An 18,223-nucleotide genomic window follows, 5' to 3' on the forward strand; every position below is an offset into this window, starting at 1 on the left:
TAATACGTTTATCTTTTTTTATATATACAAAGAAGAAGAACCAACATATACTGTAAATTTGTACGTGACTTGAATTCCATATATAATAGACATTAGGGTTTTGATAATTTTGTTTTATCGATATATACAATTTTATTTAGGAGAAATATGGACGCCGAAAAAATACAAGTTGCGTAAAAATAGTTAAGAAGACCATAATTTGTTTTGGCAAAAAATCACATAAACGCGATGTTAATTAGTCGATAGAATTAAGAGTTTAATTCCCTATTAATGGTAAATGCCACATCACAAACCAAAAGTTTGAGATTTACATGGTCCTATAGATAAAGTTAATAGATTTTTTTAACCAATAGATAGATTTTATTTTTATTTTGTCTTTTCATGGATCTCACATATCAGTTTGCTCATGAATCTCGTACACCTTAGTCATAAAAACAATTACATCGTCTACTAGTTTGTTTAGCCAAATAGATATTTACTTCTGAATTTCGATTTCTGCCATTAATTTAGCTAACATAAGAGAAAATTGGTGTTTTAATATAACATATCTTTAAAAAAAAAATATTTTGACAAATTTAAAATGGATGTAATTAAACAACATATAATTGATCTAATCTTATATCTCCACAAGTTTATCCATGGAAAATATGAATCTAAAACTGTTAAGCAAATTATTCTATTTATTTTTAACATTATTGGAAAATCGCAGATAATACATATGTATATATATATTAAATGATGGGACTTTGAGAACCAAAATTGCGTAGAACATAATCGTCAATAATTAAATTTTTTTTTTTATCGAAGGTAAGAGTGGGGCTAGGGTTTTGAACAAGGGAGTGGCTGCAACTGCAAGGTCTTCTTTCAGCTTTTGATGATAACACCACTTCAAACAAAAGGTTATCCACATTTTGTACTTTTGAATTTCAAACATTTATTTTTCCCATACGAATTTACTCATACAAAACGTCATCCGATGTTTTTGCCCTTGTACGACACCATTAATTTCGCTCTTGAACGTTATACGTATCATCCCTGAAATTTGGTAAAATATGGAGTAAAGAGGGCCTTTCCTTGACTTTTACCCTTGTTCCCTTGGTATCCGAATTTGAGATAAAAGTGCAGTATGGCAATTAAATCAAGGATTGAAAAAAAAAAGGAAAGGAAAGAAAGAAAAAGTGACTATGCAATGCATTTGTAATACAATAACATCTCCATAAGTTGTTTGATTTAGAAAATTCATCTGAAACAAGTAATCGATGCAAACAAGCAATTTGTTATTTTCTGGGTGAAGGCAGTTGGAGGCTATATAGTCAAATATTACTATATTTACATAATTGAATGACGACCAAATACTCGTAATAATCATAATCATAAATGCACCGAGTAATATAAAAAAAATAAAAAATCTAAGAAAACGAATCCTCCGTTGATAACAAGGTACAAAATTTATTGCTTTGGTAGTTTGGTATCAGTTTGCATTCTCATCTTATTTTCATCCTAATGAATGAATAATGCCAAAACTCAGAAAAAGTAAATGAAAAAAAAAAGAATAAGCACGAAAAATGCATGCCTTTTTTTTTAATTCCGAAAATTGAATGGGGGGGACCCACTCGGAGGGACCAAAACTGGTCTAACGCGATTCGTTTTCGCTAATCTTTCATATCAAACACATGTTCAACCAAACCAGCAAACGGTAACACCATAATATAATAATAGTATTACACCTAACATGTTTTGTTCCCTATTTTCCAATAATATAATAAAAAAAAGAGCAAAACGTTTTATAGTTTGATCGGCAAAAAAAATGCGGATAACCCATCATCATCTTTCTATTACCATAAAACTAACTGCACGCATTATCGAAATAAACATGGAAATAAATTCATCAATAAGATCTTATGACGAATCATCGAGATAAACATGTAATGCACATAACAAAATCATAGACTCTTGGCAACACTAATCGCAAACCCGAGAAACACGTGGGTACAGGCGCCAATAAAAAAGAATTAGGAAGTCAAAGAAAATATTATATATATATATATATATATAAAATAAATAGACGTACAAAATAGACGGGTTCCTTGATGGCATGAATAAAATATTCTTTTTACACGTATAATTTTGGTCTAGTCAATGCAAAGGCGACAGAACAATTGCGTTTATTTTTTATCATGCAATCTTAAATAAACACCACAACCCCTCTACTGAACCGACCATTAATCTTCGCACAATCAACCAGAAACAGAATTCCGTCACCAGTCCCCATCAGGGCAAGAAGATGCGCACCAACAATTTTTTTTTGGGACCTCTCTAGTCTCTAACAAATGACATTGGCTCTTTTTACTTCTTATAGGCGGTCTAATAAAATTTGTAACTTCGAGGAACCTATGGGGATTAGTGTAACAAAGACAATGCACATATTCCAGGCCTAAGAGAGCGTCTTAAGAAGTCTAGGTTTCAAAAAAAAAAAACTTCAGATCCTCAAAGATTATTACAGTGGGCATCAACCGTTAGTGTACAGTCATGATGCTTCACCTAGTTATAAGCCACATACTGTGCTTTGAAAGAGGAAACAAAGGACATAGAATGTTTACCTTTTTCTAGAGCGTGAAGCTTAGATTGTCTATGTACAGTTCCCGCCGAAATCTGCATGAGTTCATTGAGTTATAGAGGTAAACCACAAAAAAAAAAAAATCTGTGGCGAAGCCAAAAGAATTCCATGTCAATAAGACCCTCTACTCCGGGGAGAGACAACGATGAGGTGTATGGGTCCTGCGGAACCAACAACAAATTTGAAGACACCGAGTTCAATGCAAAAACGAACGATAACTTGGTATTATCAGTTCAAGTTTTGTCAGAAATTGGACTACTGACCCGAATGACTACCGTCATTTCAACCTACGCGTACTGCAGCAGGGCATCAGCAGATGTGTTCCTCAATCTACAACTTTGTCCCAAGTGAACATCGCCGAAACTATATCTGCATTTATTTTTATGAATCAAATTAGTGGTTACTTTTGTAAGAATGTTTAGGGATGTTTTAGTGTATTAGAGAATTTGGTTGGAAAAGGGAATTTTTTTTTCATATGCGAGAAAAGTGGACCTGTATTCACAGTACTCTTGCCAAGCACACCGGGCTTTTCCGTAATCCCAGTAGCAGTCTGCATCTCTTAGAGGTCCACGCTTGGCTGTGGCATGGTATTTTATGGTTAAGGCAAAGAAACAGAAGAATGCTTACCAGTATATGATATAACGGAATCAAAAGAACTTTTTACCTTTGGTGACAAATTTTGTCTTAGCACCAGGTTGAATGTCATGCCACATCTGGAGCCATAACTCTCGCATCAGAACTGGTGACCTAACAATATTCCTGTGGTTTGCTGTATACGAAAAAAAAATATAGTCAAAACCAAGGAAACTGCCTGGATAATCACTTCACGGATTAAAAATACCACAAAGAACGTAATGAACATCGGTGTGCAAAAGCATTAGACGACACAGAATTTCACTGCCGATCAGATATCTGCTGCAAATTTCTGAAAGTGCAATGCAAGGACATATTACCAACCTTTATCGAGTTCCCAAACTGCAGTCCTCTTTCCTTGAGTGCTTTCAGAGTCTTCGTAGAATGTTATGTACTTGACCCTTGGTGCTCTTGTCATGTTAGGAACAATGTCTTCTCCACGTTGATGTTCAACATTCAGCTCCACCTGTACATCGTTTCCATCATGTTCTGCCTGTATTGTGTCAACAGAACCTATTTAGCTTCCACACATCTGTGCTCTTCTTTTCCTTTGAGGTTGGAGATTTAAGATGTTGAAAAAATACAGCCATCTTTTGAGGCAGTTTATTGAAAAAGAAACAACGAGTCATATAATATTTCTGATACCCAGAAATACTTAAAGAAATGCATGCAGCCAGAAAAGTTAATTACGGGATTGATCTTTGTGGACAAAATATAATAGCAATAGGCACACATTACGATTATAGAAAAAAGAAAAGATCACAAGACACTTAAGCTATTCAGGTGAGAATCAGAAAAGGAGAGTACCTGGGGTGCCCTCGTAATATTTACTTTAGGTCCAAGCCAATTCTTGCACCAAGAGAGTGAGTGATAGGGTACCTATAAGGGATAAAATCCAATATTTGAAAAAATTACAGAGTGCATGGACTTTGTAATGTATGATTGGCAGTATTCTAGAACTTGAAGCAAATATCATATGGCTTGCAATAGCTTGTGTGACACTACTATATGTCTATATTATGAGCATACCGTTTCATCCCCACTTATAGGTCCTGCTTTTCCATCAACCACAATTCCGGACCTGCACATATTGCAGTGTAAACAAATGAGAGAGGTCAAATGTCACTAACTAGCGTGTCTTAAGAAAAAACGAACAAAAAAACAAACAAAGGGTATGACTCCAAATAAATAAATCAGAACAAGACTGATTTTTAATTAGTCTGTTAATTTTGCTTCAAATCATATTTTGCGTGAAAGGTTCATAATCCTTTTTACTTTTAGCATCTCAACTCCGATGAGTTTTAACAAGGAATGGTAATACCAACAGTGAAGTTCTAGTAATCCATGAACTTGATTGCATACATGAGATGCTAGCTAGCCAGGTTCAAGAAATATATGTACTAGACTGCTACAGAAAGCCTTGCTTCTCGAATTGGATTTCTGGGTTCTGGCATTTGAACATCACTGAAAATATTTTGGCATATAACTACACAAACAATTCAATTCAGAACTGGAAACCAACAGACCATGAAAACGCTTGCCAACAAACCTTGACACCAGAGAACCTTCAGTTTCATAAATGATATCCGTGATGATCCAATTATCAGGATACGGCTTGCCACTTGGAGCAAAGTAATATCCAACCTGTCAGCAACTCAGATATTTAACGTCGTTCATGCTTACAAGCATATGCTATAATAAAAATTCCTAGCTCGGGGAATAAAACACAAATGTAAACCAAGAAAAGAAAACACAATATAAACCAAGCAAGTCATCCCGAAACTCCACACTTACTATATAACATCGAATATAACAGCATAAATTGAAGTCTAGTGTCACTTAGAGAATTCAACTGTACCTCTGTCTTTGAATCAACTCCATAAATGCAAAATACATTTTTGATAGGAGGTCTTTCCCACGGAGTCAGAGGATTCATAACAGGATCATCATGATATAACCTGTAAAGTACAATACAGAGGAATTAGTCCCCTTTTCCCAGTTAAGATTGACAAAGATCAAGCCCAATGCACAGACTCACAAAATTTTTAAACAGCGTAGATGTTCCACATAAAATCCATACCCACAAAGTACCTACACAAATTACCTATTTTGCATTTGATACCACAGACAACATGCAGGATTCAACCTTTGAATTTAATGAAATAACATCATTGATGCAAGTCAAAGAGAAGCTTGATGAAAGCTATGTTCTCTTACATTTAAGACAGAAATATATGCCCAATTGAAATAATGATTTACACAAGCAATCTAATGTGCAACATTCACAAGGACTCCAGAGCATGAGAAGCAATAATGCCTGCTATGGAGCAGTTGCTTACTTCTTTAACTGATATAAGATCCTCTTGCTATCTGGATCATAGTCTTCGATTGCTTTGAAAAGAGTCCCATCTGCTATTTCACGAGCAGTGAAAGACAATTGAGTAGGAAGAGCACATTCCAAGCTGGTCAAGTTAGTTTCAGCTGTTTCTGTAACTGACGGATATGCATCGAAACCTGAAACACTTATGGTAGTTGATAAACCAAAAATGATGAGAATGAACCAGTTCCAAAAGCATATGCAAAGCCTAACCATTGGTAGAAGGAACTTCGATGTTGATTATGTTTGTGGGCCATCCAGAATAGTTTGATTGATATTCCTCTTCATCACAGTGGTACATATGCTTATCTTTCTGTATACCACCAGAGATATGCTTCCAGAACGTGTTTTCAGCCTCACAGTTTTTTGAAAATGGCATAAGCCATAGTGAAGAAGCAAATGAATTGAATAACAACCTAGCTGTCCCCTGAAGCCTTGCCAATCAAAAACATAAGAAGAACATGTCAATAATCAGTATAGAACATGACTTTCTAAATCACAGCCTGCAGAATGCAAGATAACAAAATGAAACTTTCTTCTGAACTGTCGAAATCTACCTCAGTAAACGGAAAAGACTATCTGCATATGTGATGCAATTATGTTGACTAAGACAAAGCAGCTGGCACACATATTACCCAAAATCAAATATGCTGTTTGATGACTAACCGATTTAAAATCTACAAATCCATATTGAGCTTTGCAGCTTTGATGTGCTTAAAGTGCTAATGCAAAATGGAAGTCAGAGATAACCTCAGATACAGGAAGGCCGAAAGTTACTCCAGAAAGAGTAGCTTTGACTGCCTCAACTGAACCCAGAAGAGGAGCTCCTAAACCAACAGGAAGGAAGGTGTCGGGCTAACAGAGTTAGGACACACATTGCTCTACATTTCCTAGCCAGTAAAGAAAATAGTAACTTAACAGAAATCAGCCCTTACCAACAGCGAAATAAGCATGGATATGCTGATCTAGCCACTCCATGTAGTGTTTTGGTGCAATTTCTAGCCTCAACCACTCCAGAAAGTATCGGAACACATTATTCCCCATAGAATGGGCAAAAACTATGGAAGGGCCACCACGGAGTTTCAGAGCAGTTTCAAAGGTCATCCTGCAGAAAAAAGAGAAGAAAACTTCATTCTACACTTTAGCACAGAAACACTAGAGATTATTAGGATGAACACTAACTTGAGCTTGTGAAAGTAAAGGTCTCGCTCTTCGAGTTTTGAAGGTGACAATCTCCAATCATATGGAACAGCAACAATTGCGTTAGCCTCCACGCCGAACTCGATGCACCACTTAACCCATTCTTTCCAGACGGAAGAAAGAGGGCCTAAAGTTCAAAACAAGATCACTTAACCACCATACCATCACAAAAATGAGCGAAAACATAACTTTATAACTAACACTAAACAACTTCAAAGAAAGAAAAAAAAATTAGACTACCTGTTATATAACCTGGATCCAACTCCGTGATAGCTGAAAGGCCGCTGTCAGGCCGAGACCTACACTCAGGATGGTCTGTTTGATTGTAAGGATCTAAAACCATGCACTTAAACCAGCAGTTGACAGCAGAAATAACCTGCAGCGCATCCATCAAGTTTATCGATAATCAAGCATCACTTTTCATCCTAAGGGAATAGCAATGAATAAGCCAAAATCTTGAAGTTATTCGTCCAAGTGCACATACTAATATCCCAAACACTAACAATCAAACAATTCAAACCACAGTCAAATAGGAGATAGTTCAATTACTATAGAGCATTGCGCTTACTGTGTGGCAATGAAGAACATCTACGCCCTAAAACCTTATAGATCTAGTCGAAACTCAAATTCAAAATACAAATGTAATCAGGTTCATTCAGTCAATTATATCAAAATTCACTGCGTGCAAATTATAATCCAAAAAATTTGAAGAAAAATTTCTTGCATACTAATCCGTTTACGTTGCTTCGATTTTATATCATGAATCCTGAACATGACGACGTTAACATCACATACATACTGGTATCAACAACAACTCGCTGAATCCATTCGAGATCTCGTACATTCTTACGCCGCTTCAAGTTCATCGAGCAATAGCTCAATCGACGGAAGAAGAAGCAGAAAACGTACAGCAAAGAAAGATCACGAACCTTAGTGCTGTCAAGCCAAACGAGGTCGAGTGGATTGAAGTCCAGGGGAGTGTACGGACAATCGAGAATCGACCAGGCACGCAGCTGCGTCGAAGCGAACCCCGGGATGATGATCCCCGACACCTTCGAGTAGTCACCACCGAACTCGCCGCCGTCCTCCGCCGCAGCTCTGCCGGAGAGGATCAAGAGGAGGGAGATGACGGCGACGGAAACGATTACCAAATGCGAATCCGCTCCCATCGTTCGTGTGCGTGGTCTCATATCATCGCAGGAGGCCGTAGAGAGAGGAATTTTAGAAAGAGAGATGGAGGGAGGAAAAGTAAGCGACGAAGGGAGGGAGTGTTCGCATTCGCGGATCTTTGGTATTATTATGACCAACAGTTGGGAGAAGTTGAATTTTTTTGGAAGGTTCTTTGTTTTACAATTATGCCCCTGCGATCTGGCACAGAAAAAAAGTTACTTTATGGGCTTTAACAGTTCGTAAATTTCTGCCAAGCCCAACAATATAATGGGCCCAACTTCTTTCTTCAACTTTAATGGGCCCTTTTATTAGATACGAAATATGTTGGGTTACACGTCCGCAGTTAAAAAGATCATGTACGACTCTGAAAACATCAAACTTTCCATCCTAATTTCGAATTTTTGTAACCATATTATATGTGAGTTTATAGGCTAGAATAGAAACCATGGAAAGTGTATATACGTTAGTCATTGGAGTCCATTTCTGCGTACAGTAGATGTCATGTCTACGAATCGGGTCGGGTAAGGGTTGAGTAAATTTTAAATATAAGAAATTGCTTAAAATATTAAAATATTTTTAATAATAGTTTGTGGCCCAGAGGGCCCGACCACGAGATGGAGCAACGGTCCAATACGGCCCTGATTGGTTGATCACGCCCGTAACGGTCACCTACTTTTCCCCCCAAAATTTTGAAAAAAAAAAGAAACAATTAAAAACCCTAAATCCCAAATCCACATTCCACCACCGGTAAGCTTTTCCCTCTATTTCCATTCCAATCAGTATCAGATATGGAGACCCTACACCCCGCTCATCTCTCTCTCCATAAACCCATGACGATCTTTTGAGGTTTGATCGAGAATCTGAAAACTCCTCGAAGAATTTTATCAAGGTGGGGCTTGAATTTTCGGAGAATGGGGTGCTTTCTTGGTTGCTTCGGTGCTTCGAAGAATCACCGGCGTCAGAGACGCAGGGAACATGTTCAGCCTCGAGGAAACGTAAGTTTTCCGAGAAAATGAACCCGCGAATGTTGTGGTTTCGCTCTTCGTTGTAGTGGGATTTTCTTTTTCAACTCTTGTGTGTTGGTTTCAATCAGTTCGAGACTTGAAATCGTTATGATTAGGTTAGGAAGTTCAAAACTTCAGCTTGAGATGTTGAGTTGTTTAAGTTGGTCTAGCTTGTGCGACGATCTCAGTTGCTAACCAGTTCCTGTTTGACCTGATGCAATCTTGTTCTTTTACAGAGAATCTCTGAAGGATCTTCGAAGAATGATCATCTGAAGGCTGAGGTTCCAATGGTTGAGGAAATCTCCAAAGTGTCCGAAAATCAAAACCCTGATCTCTAGTGGGTGTTTTATCTTTCAGAAAAATCATAGATTTTGTACTTGTCCCTGAAATCATGTCTCAAGCTTCGTTTGGCTGACTGATTTATGACTTCTTGTTACTTGTGGTTTAATGCAGTGAAAAAGTTGAAGAGAGATGCAATCGGAGCCCTACCCGGAAGAAAGTAACTTTTGACTCGAATATCAAAACCTATGAACATATTTTACCGGATGAATCTGTTGAATTTCCAAAAGATAAAGAAGAGATCAGACCAGAGGAGAAACCTGTGAAGTCAAGCCAGATTCAATCTCCATCCGAGAACAGCTCAATCACATCGAACTCGTCAGGGACCTTCCCTCCAAAACACCGATACCAGAATTGCAGAGAGAGTGATGACGAAGAGGATGGAATAGAATGTGATGAGAGCGATCTAGACGATATTGACGATGAAGACGGATTGTTTGATGAAGATTATTATAGCGATGGTGGTGGCTATTACGAGAGTAAGTTACCGAACCAGGCCAAGGAAGTTTATGCGGAGAAGATTGCAGAAAACGGTTTGGAAATGGAGGAGATAGAAGCGGAGCCGAGAGGGTCGAATGCAAGTGCCAGAGACAGAAGTGGCTATGTCCACCCCGTATTGAACCCAGTTGAAAATCTCACTCAGTGGAAAGCTGTGAAATCTAAAGGGAGAGTAATACCGAGAGAACCTCAAAAAGAGAACCTTAACATCATCTCCGCCTTCAGCACAGAACCCCGGCTTGATGAATCATCACCATTCAGCTTCAAGCCGAAACCCAGAGATGAACCCAAGAAAACAAAGAACCAAGAATTTGCCGTTGATGCCAGTCTTTCAACTTGGTTATCTTCGTCAGAGACAACTCCAGAGAAAACCAACTCCTGCAACTCAACACCGATTAATAACCACGATGAAAGGCCTATACCGGGCGCATTGACAGCAGAGGAAATAAAAAAGTTCTCAGCTTTTTCGTCACCAAGGAAATCGCCAAGCAAAAGCCCTGATGAGACGCCTATTATCGGTTCAGTCGGAAGTTGCTGGGATCACTCAGTAAGTGGAAAGGATCATAGCTCTGCCTCTTCATTCAAAGGAATGCCAACCACAAGCAGCAAGTACAGAGAGGTGTGAATGAACTACACTCATTCAATCACACTTCTGCTGCATTAATGGAGTTCTCTACACGAGTTGTTTCTTCGTTTCTTATCGTTCAACTGAAATCGTTCTGTTTCTTATTTACATGTCTTTTTGGAAATGCAGGATAAGAGATTGAATCGGCATTCGACGCCATTTGAGGCAAGATTGGAGAGAGGCTTGAACAGCTGAGGAGGAGGACAAATCTATAATGGCTTACTCACACGAATCACTCCAACGATATCTGTTAGATTAGTACTATGCAAAGAATCATTCTTTTATTATATTATTGCCTTGTGAGATTTCTCATGGTTGTGTTCGTCTGTTTCTCACTGCAATATATTCCTTCTGTTTGTGTTGTTTGACACTGAATACTATTGTATCTCGTATAGCAGTCATGTTATATGTAGCATTCTTCTGGTTTTCTTTATAGAGCCTGTGCAGTTTTTTGTGAATACCAACCACGCTGTCATACGGATTGAAAAGTTTATTACAAACCCTTAGATCGAAACCCTAAACCGGTCAAAACCGTGACCAAAGAGTAGAATGCCAAGGAAAGACAGACGATTCGTAACAGCGAGCCGACAAAACACACCTTAAAAGCTGATCTAGCACTCGACCCCACACTGCTTCAACAGCGGACCAGTCTGCTTGGGCAAGAACGGGTCGATTCGAACCCAAACGAGCGAGAAAATCGAAGCCAGAAGAATCGACCAGAGCACAACGATCGTCGGCGTCCGATTCTGCCGACCCATCAGACCCTTGAGGAACGGGTAAAGATGAACGATGACCCAGAACGCGAAGAACAGTTTCCCGAACAGAGGACCCCATGACCCGTACCCGTTGTTGATCGCGTCGGAGATTCCGGCGACGACTCCGACCATGTTGAGGATGATGAGTGTTGTCGGAGGGATTAGGAGGGTTGTCCATTTGAAGAGGTAAAGGTCTCCGAACTCGTCGGATTCGTCGGCGGCGGCTTTGGCGGTGACGGTGAAGTTGGTATCGACGCCGGCAAGGACTTTGAGGAGACCCTGAAAGACGGCGAAGAGGTGGGCGGAGACGCCGCCGATGACCCAGAATTGCTCGTTTCTCCATAGGTCTTGGATGGTCACGCCACTCCACCGGAGCTCAAGCACTGCCGTGGCGATGATGGAGAGGAACAGAGCCAGGAACCAAACGCTCGCCAGGTTGTTGATCTGCCATGGGTATTGAGCGATTTGAGAGGTTAGATTGTGAAATATGAAGAAATGGGTCAGAGAGAGATTGCGTGTGCTTGTCCCGTTACAAGATATTTTTGTGGATTAGCAAGAATCAGAATGAAAATCAGGATTTTGCAAGCCTAGATCACAAAAAGTTTCGTACTTTAGGCATTATTTTCCGCAAAGTTTCATCTTTTGAACATTCCATTGGTTGATTTAAAGGCCCTTTGATCATTTTCACTGAAAAATGCTCACTGTCATCTGAAGTGAAATAAACATGCAAGCAATATGTACTTACCGTAGGAATGATGAACTTGCCAGTGAGAAGGCAAACCGCAGGAATAGTGCAGTAGGCGAGCAAAGGAATGGAAGTGAAAGGGTAGACGATGGTGTTGATGTAAGCGAGGCGTTCAAGGGTCTTGAGCTTGCCACCCCAAGCGTACCAGAGCGGGCAGTGGCGACTCAGGAAGATCTCGACTGACCCGAGGGCCCACCTCAACACCTGGTGCAACCTATCCTCACGCCACTCCACCGGAGCTCAAGCACTGCCGTGGCGATGATGGAGAGGAACAGAGCCAGGAACCAAACGCTCGCCAGGTTGTTGATCTGCCATGGGTATTGAGCGATTTGAGAGGTTAGATTGTGAAATATGAAGAAATGGGTCAGAGAGAGATTGCGTGTGCTTGTCCCGTTACAAGATATTTTTGTGGATTAGCAAGAATCAGAATGAAAATCAGGATTTTGCAAGCCTAGATCACAAAAAGTTTCGTACTTTAGGCATTATTTTCCGCAAAGTTTCATCTTTTGAACATTCCATTGGTTGATTTAAAGGCCCTTTGATCATTTTCACTGAAAAATGCTCACTGTCATCTGAAGTGAAATAAACATGCAAGCAATATGTACTTACCGTAGGAATGATGAACTTGCCAGTGAGAAGGCAAACCGCAGGAATAGTGCAGTAGGCGAGCAAAGGAATGGAAGTGAAAGGGTAGACGATGGTGTTGATGTAAGCGAGGCGTTCAAGGGTCTTGAGCTTGCCACCCCAAGCGTACCAGAGCGGGCAGTGGCGACTCAGGAAGATCTCGACTGACCCGAGGGCCCACCTCAACACCTGGTGCAACCTATCTGACAGATTGATCGGAGCCGAACCCTTGAAAGCCGGTCTCTTCGGCATGCAGTACACCGATTTCCAGCCCCTGCAGTGCATCTTGAACCCCGTGAGGATGTCCTCTGTCACCGATCCGTAGATCCATCCGATCTGAGAACGGTAAGAAATGTTTGAGATTAAAGATCATGACCAGACTATCCATATGTCTTTTGGAGTAAAGGTAAATTGTTGTTGTATTTTGGGATAAGGATCAGAATAAAGGATTAACCTCTTTGCCCCACTCTGTCTTCTCCTCATACCCACAGCTGATCACATGAATTGCTTCTTTGATCAGTGAATTTGTGTTCGTCCCCTCGGGCAAGCCTCCATTCTCCACCAGGGTCGATGCGATGAACACAGGCGACATTCCAAATCTCTTCTCGAAGTTCTTCTGAGACATGAGTGAGGATTTCTCATGCTCGTCATACCCCTCAAGCCCTTCTTCGATCTCCTCCAGATCGAAAACAGGCCCGGAGCGTTTTCTCGTGTAATTCATGGTGTTCTTCTTCTTCCTCAGTCCCGTGAACAAGCTCTTGAGCCCTTTCTTCTTGGACTCTGAGGTCTTTTTGCGTTTTCCACCGCAGCAGCAGCAGCACCACGACGGCCAGCAGTCGCATGTCATCTTCGGGCGTTTCTCCGACACTGGTGGGTCGTATCCATACAATGCTTGCCTGTTGAATACGCAGCCAGTTCCCACATACACCGGACCTTGAATCCCATCTAGGCCTCTCATGTTTATCTGTATGAAGAGAAAAAACCTGTTAATGGAGGCTTGGCCACAGTTTCAAGAAGATCGTGTAAACAAATATGTCTGAGAATGTAGAATCTTGATGGGCTTTTTCCCAGATGTCACTTGCATCGAAGAAGACGATGTTTCTGTTGGCATATCTGTCGTGGCGGTCAATACCATCGAATCTCTGAGGGAACTGAACATAGCAGAGCTTCTTCCCGAGCTGTGGATCCATTAGAAAGCACATAGCTTCTCTCACGGCCTTGCTGTTGTTGATGTAGTGATCACAGTCCAAGTTCAGCATAAACGGAGCATTCGTGAGCACAGCAGACACCCGAACCTGATCCAGACATCATCATCAGAACATCGGTCTGAAATCTCTCTGGTAAATTTCCAGTACGTAAAAAATTGTTTCATTGCTGCTGCTTACCATAGCGTTCATGGCGCCGGCTTTCTTGTGGTGGCCATAACCAGGACGTTTCTCACGTGAAACGTACACGAGGCGAGGCAGTTCTTTACCGTCTACATCAAACGCTCCTTCTTTACCAAGATAAACCTGCAAAACATGTCCAGGATTTCGGTCAAGATCCAGAGGTGGGATCTTCGATTTTCAGAGGAATTGTGGATGAAAACCAGAACCTGAATCATGCCGGGATGATCACGCGTGTTGTTCCCTGGCCATGGAGTTCCATCTTGCATAACCCATCCTTCTTCTGGCTTCTTTTGAGCCTTCGCCACCAAGGCATTGATCCTCACCTTGAATTCTTCGTATTCTCTCTGCGATCAACCCAAAAGATTTATTTATCTCTGTCGAATCTCTGATCTAAGTTCGTGTTTCTGGATTCATCTCTGTATACCTTCATAGCTCTGCGATCCTTCACAAACGTAGGCTGAACCTTATCCTTCAAGTAATCGATCTTCTCAGAGAAGTAAAATTCGGGAGCCCTAGGTTCGACGTTATACTTCTTACAGAACGGAACCCATCTCCTCGCAAACTCTGCGGTTTCCGACAAGGTATCGAACAAAAGCATCGAAGCACCATCGTCCGAGACATAGCAACTGACCTTCTCCACCGGATAATCGACGGCCAGGATCGAGAGAACAGTGTTCGCCGTGATTATAGGCGGCTCCTTCAGCGGATCCACCGTACTGACGAACACATCCACCGGCAAGAGCTTGTTCGCCTCGCCGTCGCGCTCGAATCGCATGGAGAGGCGGTCAAGGTAGGTTTCGCGATTGATCGGGAACCATTTGGGGAACTGATCGAGGATCCATGAGAGAGCGAACCAGATCTCGCAGATGACGGAGATAAGCCAGAGAGGATACGCGTCATATGCTGGGGTTAGGATACGGAAACGGAAGAAGAAGGCGAGGATCACGAGACGGGCAACGATCACAATGCGGTAAGGGCTGATTTTGCTCGATGAGATTGGGACTTTTCGCCATAGCGGTTGCCTTGCTTCAGCATCTCTGCAGAAACAGAGCAGATTATCACACAAGATATTTTCTTGAATTTTTTGTTTGAGTGAACAAAGAGACAGAAGGGTTTCTTACAGGTAGTCGTCTTCTTCGGCTTGATCGTTTGATTTGTCTTCTTTGGTCACCAAGCCTCTCTTTTCTTGCCTCTGTTTCCATTTCTCGACTCGTTCCTTCCACTCTGCGCTTGTGTATCCATCTTTCTCAGCATCAAACTCTTTTCCCGCCACTGTCAAGTCAAAACCCATGAATCTTTCCGTGTACGTATGCATATATATATGCATGTACGTATGTCTAACAATGCGTATAGAGAAACATGGGTTATATGTATATACCACTTCCAGCTGAAGAAAAGGCCTGGCCATTTGGCTGCCATTGCTGGTTGTTACTGTAATCTGCATTTTCCTGCAAGAATCAGAAAACTATCAGTTTCTGGATCAATAGATTTCATGAACCAAGTGGAAACATCAAAATCATTACCGATCCATAGGCAAAGTTCTGGTGGACAGAGGCATCTCGGCGATTCTTGATCTGATGATACTCATCTTCTGAATCATCCCCGCCGTTGATCTCGTCTTCATCTCCTGGAATTCTTGGAGAACCTTTTGAAACAAAAACATGAACGCTAAAAATGGCTATAGCCTATAGCATGTTTCAGTTTAAAACCGAAACATTAAAACTTGACAAAGCCTCTGTACTGTACCTCTGTGGCGCTTGTAGCGAGTGTTGCACTGAGGACAGCACTGGTTACCATCACTCCTCTCGTACTCGTAACAAGGCCTACAAACTGGGAACGAGCACACGTGGCAGGCGACGAAGGCTTCGCCATTTTCGCGGGTCCCGAGCTCATCGCCGCACACTCTGCAGATCTTCGACGATAAGGAATGACGAGTTGCAGGACGATGCTATATACAGCCCACACAAAACACCATAAGGAGGGTTCGTGTTTTCAGTTCATTCATTGACATAATTGGAGATCTTACGCGAACCCAGATGAAAAAATGAGATACAGAACAAAACCCAGAAGAAAAGTTTAAAACTTTTAAATTTTTTGTTTACCTCGTCAAAGGTGGCCATGGTGTTTGGCTCCATGGCAACGAGAGCAAAAGCCAAAACGCTCGTGTCTCTGTGTGTGTATTCAAGTGTGGGTTGATGGAAGGAAGAGAGGAAAATGCGAAGTTATAATATAAGGGAAAATGTGATATGGGGTTTGAATATTATAAAATTTTCGGGGGAAAACTAGGGTTGCACCAAACCATAAGGTGAGATGGTTATGAGGTTTGTGTCACAAGAAGCTTCAGCAATCAGCAAGATTTGGTGGCAGATGCAGACAGACAGTGAAAAGGGTCAAGCTTTTTACTTGCCTTGTAAGTTATATTGTTTTTTAAGGCCTAAAAAAAATAGATATCAGTTAGTAGTATCAATATAAATCCAGATTTGGTGTTAAAAAGAAGATTATTATAAAAAAAATAATTTGTTTTCAATGATGAATTTAATGTCCAATCCGATATAAACGCGTTGAATCTTGGTTTAATGGCACATCAAAACCCAATACGCTAACCGTATACGATTTCGCCACCCGTACTCATGTGATTTCGGTTTGATTTAAGGATTATGAACATTGAATCTGAAGCTCATCCCATTCAAAAAGTTCTACATATCTGAATTCGGTTTAATTTGAATTCAATTTAGTAGAAACTAAAAAATGGTAAGTATGGGTGGTCAATTTGGTTAATGATTAAACCAATTAAAATATAATCTTAACCGAATTAAATCCGATATAAAAAAATGATTATGATCTCTCTAAAAAAATTGAATCAGCATGAATCAAAGAAACCCATTTTTAAATGATTTATTTTTTTAATAAAAATCGAGATGAATAGCACCAAAATCTTATATATAAAAATGAGTATATTTTTTTTTCTTCTAAAAATTGAAAGCTCAAATGACCAACGAGTAACAAAGAACAAGAGAAAGCCTTATCTACAGAAGGCCCAAAATCAAAGAAAAGTCCCCACCATTTTATAATAAGCCCAGCCCATTTAGACAAAAAGGATCCAAAACAAAACACGTGTGACGAAAATAGTTTCTAAAAAAATAATTAAGGAACTCAGTTCTGGTTCAAGATATTTCTTGTGAACCGAATGTTGGCTTTGTTGTTAATCACCGGTCACTGTCGTTACTCGGAACTTTGCTTGTACGTGACGTAACTCGTAATATGATTCTCTTTTTTTTTTTTTTGGGTTCATTTCTTTTAGGGTTTCTTACGAAATTCTACAAACATAAAAAAAAGAGAGCATGAAATGGATAGAGAACGGTCTTCCCTTACGTGTATAAACGTCATTATCTAAGGTTTAGGCATGGACGGTTTTTATATAATAATGTTGCCTTTAGACCAAACCCCATCTTACCTTTTCTTTTTTATATCACATCACATTTTATTCATCTTCTTTTTTACATCTACCAACTTCAAACAAATCAATTGGACAAACCCTAAACCAAAAACATGTTTTTTTTTTTAGATAACTGAATATCATGAACTAGTATTCTTGTGATCTAAAATATAGTCTCATCTCCGAATTTCAAATTCAAATTCATATAAAAGATGTTATATATGGATCTCGTTTCAACGGTTTAACTATCCAAGATTGGATGAAACCAAATACCGCAAACATGTTCTAAGTGGATCTAAATCGTTATCATTGCTTTTTCTACATGATCCCCCCAAAGAAAAAAAAAGATTCGCTCTTGTGTGTGTATTGCCGTTGAGATTGCATCTTGCACCAGTAAAAAAAAAAAAGAAGAAGAAAAAGTCTTATATTTATGATTCTCCACTCATATCATATTTGGACCGTCTGATGATGCTGTGCTGACGTATGAGTTAAATCATGCAAAACACCCTTTTTTTTTCTTCATATTATAGAGCTCATTTATTAAGATTATATGCATGTGTCATGTGTGTGTGTTTTGATCATGTTTCTTCTTTATTACATCAAAATCCACATTAATGAGAAAATGGCAAGTGGTGTAACGCATATAGAATATGGGCATGTCATCAGTAGGGCTCGTAACTTCATTACAATTTACAAGCCGTGGTAGTAGAATCTGAATGTGTTTTTATAAAATTGGAATTTAACCAAATTTCTAATTATATATCATATTCTCATTAAATATTTTTGGGTTTTATAGAAACAATTATCACTCT

At 39.9% G+C, this 18,223-nt stretch overlaps 3 protein-coding genes across 8 annotated transcripts; 1 reads left to right on the plus strand and 2 right to left on the minus strand.

Annotated features, from left to right (window-relative positions):
• Positions 1 to 2,447: 2,447 nt before the first annotated feature.
• On the minus strand, positions 2,448 to 8,108 carry LOC104826048 (phospholipid--sterol O-acyltransferase). 4 transcript variants are annotated; one of them, XM_010558556.2, is made up of 17 exons: positions 7,757 to 8,108; positions 7,068 to 7,203; positions 6,810 to 6,954; positions 6,563 to 6,732; positions 6,378 to 6,454; positions 6,185 to 6,246; positions 5,841 to 6,061; positions 5,590 to 5,743; positions 5,109 to 5,208; positions 4,800 to 4,894; positions 4,280 to 4,331; positions 4,058 to 4,129; positions 3,575 to 3,743; positions 3,282 to 3,386; positions 3,110 to 3,194; positions 2,881 to 2,986; positions 2,448 to 2,778 (listed from the first exon to the last, which is right to left on the minus strand). In XM_010558556.2, exons 1-16 carry the CDS (start codon positions 8,015 to 8,017, stop codon positions 2,905 to 2,907), a joined length of 1,986 nt encoding a protein of 661 aa, XP_010556858.1. In that variant the 5' UTR covers positions 8,018 to 8,108; the 3' UTR covers positions 2,448 to 2,778; positions 2,881 to 2,904. The 4 variants fall into 4 exon arrangements, with proteins under 4 accessions (XP_010556858.1, XP_010556857.1, XP_010556860.1 ...); XM_010558555.2 differs by having other exon boundaries at positions 5,590 to 5,764; positions 7,757 to 8,107; XM_010558558.2 differs by lacking the exon at positions 6,185 to 6,246 and having other exon boundaries at positions 5,841 to 6,054; positions 7,757 to 8,107.
• A 609-nt stretch (positions 8,109 to 8,717) lies between these two features.
• On the plus strand, positions 8,718 to 10,896 carry LOC104826049 (DNA ligase 1-like). Of its 2 annotated transcripts, none has more exons than XM_010558560.1 (4): positions 8,718 to 8,992; positions 9,238 to 9,338; positions 9,455 to 10,385; positions 10,593 to 10,896. In XM_010558560.1, the coding sequence occupies exons 1-4, from the start codon at positions 8,909 to 8,911 to the stop codon at positions 10,656 to 10,658; spliced, it is 1,182 nt and encodes a 393-aa protein (XP_010556862.1). In that variant the 5' UTR covers positions 8,718 to 8,908; the 3' UTR covers positions 10,659 to 10,896. The 2 variants fall into 2 exon arrangements, with proteins under 2 accessions (XP_010556862.1, XP_010556861.1); XM_010558559.1 differs by having other exon boundaries at positions 8,719 to 8,992; positions 9,455 to 10,457.
• A 41-nt stretch (positions 10,897 to 10,937) lies between these two features.
• On the minus strand, positions 10,938 to 16,198 carry LOC104826050 (cellulose synthase A catalytic subunit 4 [UDP-forming]). Of its 2 annotated transcripts, XM_010558561.2 has the most exons (13): positions 16,078 to 16,196; positions 15,722 to 15,923; positions 15,499 to 15,620; positions 15,354 to 15,423; positions 15,097 to 15,247; positions 14,400 to 15,012; positions 14,182 to 14,319; positions 13,973 to 14,098; positions 13,670 to 13,882; positions 13,042 to 13,551; positions 12,787 to 12,923; positions 11,964 to 12,177; positions 10,938 to 11,662 (listed from the first exon to the last, which is right to left on the minus strand). In XM_010558561.2, the coding sequence occupies exons 1-13, from the start codon at positions 16,108 to 16,110 to the stop codon at positions 11,075 to 11,077; spliced, it is 3,117 nt and encodes a 1,038-aa protein (XP_010556863.1). In that variant the 5' UTR covers positions 16,111 to 16,196; the 3' UTR covers positions 10,938 to 11,074. The 2 variants fall into 2 exon arrangements, with proteins under 2 accessions (XP_010556863.1, XP_010556864.1); XM_010558562.2 differs by lacking the exon at positions 11,964 to 12,177 and having other exon boundaries at positions 12,573 to 12,923; positions 16,078 to 16,198.
• Positions 16,199 to 18,223: the final 2,025 nt, after the last annotated feature.

This window comes from Tarenaya hassleriana, unplaced genomic scaffold (assembly GCF_000463585.1).
Source record: "Tarenaya hassleriana unplaced genomic scaffold, ASM46358v1 Cleome5, whole genome shotgun sequence".
Taxonomy (NCBI): domain Eukaryota; kingdom Viridiplantae; phylum Streptophyta; class Magnoliopsida; order Brassicales; family Cleomaceae; genus Tarenaya; species Tarenaya hassleriana.